The following is a 5428-nucleotide window of genomic DNA, read 5'->3' on the forward strand; positions in this document are numbered from 1 at the left end:
ATATATCGCACGTTTAAGTCCAGAGATAGTGTCACGATGCTAACTCTGTACAAGTCGATTGTTCAGACGCATCTTGAATATGCCTCTCCCATTTGGGCTCCAATTAGTTCAGCAGGTTTGCAAAAGCTCGAGCAGGTCCAAAGATGTTTTACTAGGAACATCACAGGAATGAGAGAGCTCTCGTATTAGGAGAGGTTAGAACGGTTGGGATTGTACCGTACTCAGAGAAGGTGCGAAAGGTATCTGATATTGTACGTTTTCAAAAGCATTCATGAGCTTTGTCCCAACCCAGGATTTAGGGTCAATTGTAGTGACCGTAGAGGCTTAATGTGCGTTTTGAGAGCACCTTCCAGCCCTCGAGAATCCAGGCTAGTTAAAACAATGAAGTCCAACTCTCTTCTTTCTCGGGCTCCTTTATTGCTCAATTTGCTGCCTTCAAATATTCGTAGGTCGGATGTAGGCGTTGATCCAGTAGCAGGATTTAAGTCAGACTTGGACAAGTTTTTGACTAAAATTCCTGATCAACCTTATATTCAAGGATTAGCCAGATCAGCCAACTCCAATTCGTTGGTCGATCAAACAATATATATAAATAAAAGTCAAATATAATAAATAATCTTCTCGTCTTGAACTGCTGGGATTCCAATCCCGGTAGCGGTAAGGAAGTCCGCACAAAAAAAAAGAAGTAAAAGCCTCGACTTGTGGATGGCCAATGAAATCTCAATTTGACTTTGACCTTAGAAAGCATGGATTAAGGAAACGATGTGTTTCTCCGAATCTTGTCTCTTTTTTTGACTCGATGTACTAGTGGGTGTTTGATGATATGGAACCCTTGCGAAAATCAGTTAATATCAACGTAATGGTACATACATAACCCAGCCCACGGCACTTGACAATGGAACGGGCTTCAAGTTAACACAATCAGGACCAAAGCTAAATTTTTCCATAAAGGTGTTTTGGCTGACACTTTCTCCCACATCACATATGGTCCTTTACGGTTCTTTAACTTTTTAAACCATGTCGGCTTCACAATATCCACCCTACTTTTATTTGCCAATCATCTCATTTCAACAGTAGTGAATGCCAGGGCCAAGATCACGTGTATCTATTCTTTTGTGATAACGAGGGGGAGATAATTTAATTTTTTAATAGTTTCGCATTTTTGAAAAAGTGTTTTTGTAATATTTTAGAAAATATCTATGAAAGATGTTACGCATCAGATGACTTTATGCAACATATCTCGTTATTTTCTCCATGCCGGGCTTACAAGAGACCACTGATTTTGGGATGTTGAGGTTTTTATATATGCAAAATTTCAAGTTATATTTTTCACTTTTGAGAGGAAAAAAGAAAATATTTGATGACATTTTGAGAAAAAAATAATTTTTTTTTCAATTTTCGATAGTCTAGTGATAATATTGGGATTCGCGAAGCTTCAAATTGACCATTTCAAAAATTACCAAAGAAAGGCCGGTGGAAGGTTTGGTGATTTACGATCTGATGGGAAGCGTGAAATTTTTTCGATTATTTGGGGCATTCACTGCAATCGTACGGAAATGAGCGTCTGATGGCAGTGCTGCCTAATATCTTTTTTACTTGGACTCGCAAATTGAGATTGGTACTTTTTGCCTTTCAACGACATCCTTTTGCGAGAAGTTGGAAGGCTAGGGTCTGAAGATTGACCATTGCCCGCACAGTAAACCCAGCCATTACGTCGTCCACAATGTTATACCCAGTATCAGTTTGGTTCTCCGTCTGTGGTTGTAGTTGGCGTCTAAAAGTTTCCTTTGTTGAGAGTTCGGCGAGGAGATTCGAACTAGGTCCTCCCTCCATCTGGGAAATTGTACTAACCACAACGCCACGTCTCCCCTTTTAAGTGCGTCAATTACAAGATTATGTCATTTTTTTTGGCTTGAAAAAAATTTGAACAAGACTACTCCTGCGTTAGTCGTTGGGCTTTTTCTTAAAAAACTCATCAGTTGCAATTTGTCCCACGCTTGGTCAGTAGTTTTTCTCTTGATTTTTATGTTGATCATATGTTAGGAACTCTTCGTAAAGACCAGGCATGATAGTATGCAATTTTGCGATTATCATATCAGTTCTATCGGAACCCTTTTCATTTGACGTCTGGATTTTTGTCGTTTCCCAACTGAATGAAGTAAGAACTAGGAGTAAGTCTGTCAGGATGCTTTCTTGCACTTCTGTTCCTTCTTTCCTGCTATTGTACAACAAATTGATCTTGACATAGATCGATGATTTGAGAGACAAGAGCAGTCATGATTTTCGACCAAACCAATGAAATTCGCATTGTGGGTGTGTAATTAATTTCCAAATAATAGATGTGCATATATTTCTCTGAAAACAGCAGGCCACACTTCAAATTACCAACCAGAGACACCTACAACAACATGTATCACTCTCATTGCAATAATTTTGATTGTTGCCCTAGGGAAGATTGAGATTGCTAGTCGCATCCAGGATAGTTGATTGATGTTATTAGTTACAGATGTTTGTTGTTGACCCCATCGAATTTGGCCAACTTATTCCTCCTCCTTCTTGGCCACCATCAGACCTTTTAAGTGGTTAGCATCGATCTGGCCGTTGTCAATTTGAAATTCAGAGAAGGCATCATCCACTTCAGCACTGGAAAATTTGTCTCCCCAAGTCATCAACGAGTGTCGGAACCTAAAAGAACGACAATAGAGAACAACGAGGGTGAGACAAGCACTCCGAGGTCCGAGCTCCACTAGTGGATCGAAAGTGGATCAATTGTTTTCAGTTCGGTTCATTCACTCACATTTCAGCGTCGATCTTTCCGCTGACCTCGAAAGCATCAAAAGACTTCAAGATGACCTCATCCTCATCGGTACCTACGGTCAGACAAGAGAGAAATAGGAGAGCGCTCTATGGGGTGCCCAAGTCGTCGCACGCTCAAGCCTGAAAACGTGCTCAAAGCTCACCTCCAGCCATCTTCTCAGCGAAGAGCATGACCAATTGTGTGAAATTAACGGGACCGGGAGCTTCAGCGAGCATGCCAGACGCGTCAGAGTCGGAGATGGACTTGCCAACGGAAGCGAAGGCAGCCACGAGGTCACTGGAGGTGATGATACCATCCTTATCTTGGTCCATGATACCGAAAGCCTCTTTGAACTCCTGGATTTGCTTCTGCGAGAAGAGAGCAAAAATGTTGCTTCCGCTGCGCTTGGCTTTCCTGAAAGGGCGAAGATGACCAGCGTGAGGAACGCGATGATGGATAAGCTCATGACAACGTAAGCACTGAACAAGAATGACTGTTCCAAGGGACATTAAAAGCAACGGAGTGCTTGTGTCATGATGTCACCATGACCAATGGTCAGGTCACCAATATACTGTAGTAACCAGCGAATGACTTACTTAGATCCGGATCCCTTGGGAGGCTGAAACAAAGAGGAAGAAAATGACAATTAGAATTTGTATTGACAGAACTCCCGTCTAAAATGATATCACTCCCTATGGTGCATAGAATGAGAAGCCCACATGACCGAGAGACTTTCAGAAACGAGCGGTTCCATTAACATTGGACTAACTAACTTCTTAAGTCTAATGGTCCTTTGGGGGGAACTTGGTAAGTTTGGAGTCAACGACTGGGTTAACAATTTTCCTTGGTAACTTATGCGTTCTTACCATTTTGACAAGTTTTTTAAGGATGGGTGGAGAGAGGAGGCAAGGTGTAATGCGATTGGGTCTCACTAGCAATCTGAAGACTGAAATGTTAAGTCGATCGAGCCCGCTTCCAAGAATGGAAGACGAGCACACTTTCCTGGCAAAAGTCCAGGCTATATTTGGCTGCCGAAGTCTTTCCGAATTTCGAAACTTACTCGACTGAATACGAAGTAAATCTTGGAGTGTGCACTGTGTATGTACGTACGGACCTCTGTGGCCAAAAGCGAAAGGCGTGCTTCGCCTGATCTTACTCATTGATCTGGGGCGTGTTTGTATGTGTATGCATAGGTATGCACATACATACGTACATAGTAGGTGCTTTTAGGTACATAGCTGGTCCGCGGAAACTCGCGCTATGAGCACAGTACTACGCCCAGTAGGTGGGGAGGGAACTACCTAGAGTACTCTTCTCGACGGACTAATAGTGTCCAAGGATAGGTCAGCCAGTAGTCGACCCTCTTCACATCCATCCGTGGTCGGGTAACACTGTACTGTTCCACTTGCTGACTCATTCCTCTCGCTTGGGACGCGGGTACAATGGGGAGGAGGCTACACCTACATACGTACATGGAAGGGATGTGTCCGGACTGCTTAGGCATCAGACAGTTCACACTGTGAACTCGGTCCACATTCTGGGAGGCCTGGATTCCAACATCTTGAGTCTTGGGCTTTCTCTTCTCGCTTTGGGCGAGTATTTATTCAAAACTATGCTTGGCTGTCTTCTTTATCCTGTCCCTTCGAACGTTGGCGTTGCTGTTGCTCAACTCCGAATTCTTGGGCACAGTCAGAGGGACAGTTCCACTGATAAAATACATTTGTTGAGCGTTGTTTCACCGTAGAATTGTCTACGCCCTCCCATTTTTAGGGTCAAACGAAGAGCTGTGCCTTTGAATGACCCAACTAAATGAAGCTGTGCTCAAGCACAGGAGCACTGCACTTTAATTGTTTCCAAAATTGTCCTTCATCTCACTAGAGTCCAGAATATAATTTTAAGTGCAGAATGAATATCGAAAAGGCATAGGAGAAAGTGTAAGCCAAAGGACCTTTATGGAGGAACTTAGCTTTGGTCCTGATTGTGTTAACTTGAAAGCCGTTCTATTGTCAAGTGCCGTGGGCTGTGTTATGTATGTATCATTACATTGATACTATCTGGTTTTCGCAAGGGTTCCATTTTATCAAGCACCCACTAATACTTGTAGTCAATAAACGGCCAAGATTCGGAGAGACACAGTTTTTCCTTCGTCCACAAGTCTAGGTTTTTACCTATAGCCATCGAATGAAAAGTAAAAACACGATTGAAATGATATGGTGATGCAGTGGTCAATATCAAGTCTATTATTTCACTTCGAATTACAAGCGTATGTTCGTTATAGTCACAGGATTTGCACAATTTCTCAAGCCAATAGAAATGAATTAGACATCTTTGATATTATTTGAGTTATTTGAATAAAGTAGTTTCATCAAGAAACTGGGAGAAGCACGCCATCTCATCTCCAACATTGAGTTGTTTGATATTTGTCGCTCTACGCAGAAGTCCTAAAAAGGAACTCATTTGAAACAATTTTATATGCTTGACTCATTATTTTCATTATCTATAGTATCTATCTTATTATAATTATTCAACATCATTAAGCGTTCAATGCGTTCAATGCTCAGAAATTCAATAAGAAAAAACACTTGACCTTTGACACTATTACTTGCAATGGGCCATTTTTATAGAGCATGA

At 41.8% G+C, this 5428-nt stretch overlaps 1 protein-coding gene across 1 annotated transcript; it reads right to left on the reverse strand.

Moving 5' to 3' along the window:
- Positions 1–2321: 2321 nt before the first annotated feature.
- LOC131881019 (myosin regulatory light chain 2-like) lies at positions 2322–4186 on the reverse strand (the record flags this gene model as incomplete). Its single annotated transcript, XM_059227765.1, is given in 5 exon segments — positions 2322–2685; positions 2798–2870; positions 2961–3211; positions 3394–3416; positions 3664–4186. Coding segments are annotated over 5 exon segments (786 nt in total). The 3' UTR covers positions 2322–2540.
- Positions 4187–5428: the final 1242 nt, after the last annotated feature.

The sequence above is a fragment of the Tigriopus californicus genome, chromosome 5 (assembly GCF_007210705.1).
Source record: "Tigriopus californicus strain San Diego chromosome 5, Tcal_SD_v2.1, whole genome shotgun sequence".
In the NCBI taxonomy this organism is placed as follows: Eukaryota; Metazoa; Arthropoda; class Copepoda; order Harpacticoida; family Harpacticidae; genus Tigriopus; species Tigriopus californicus.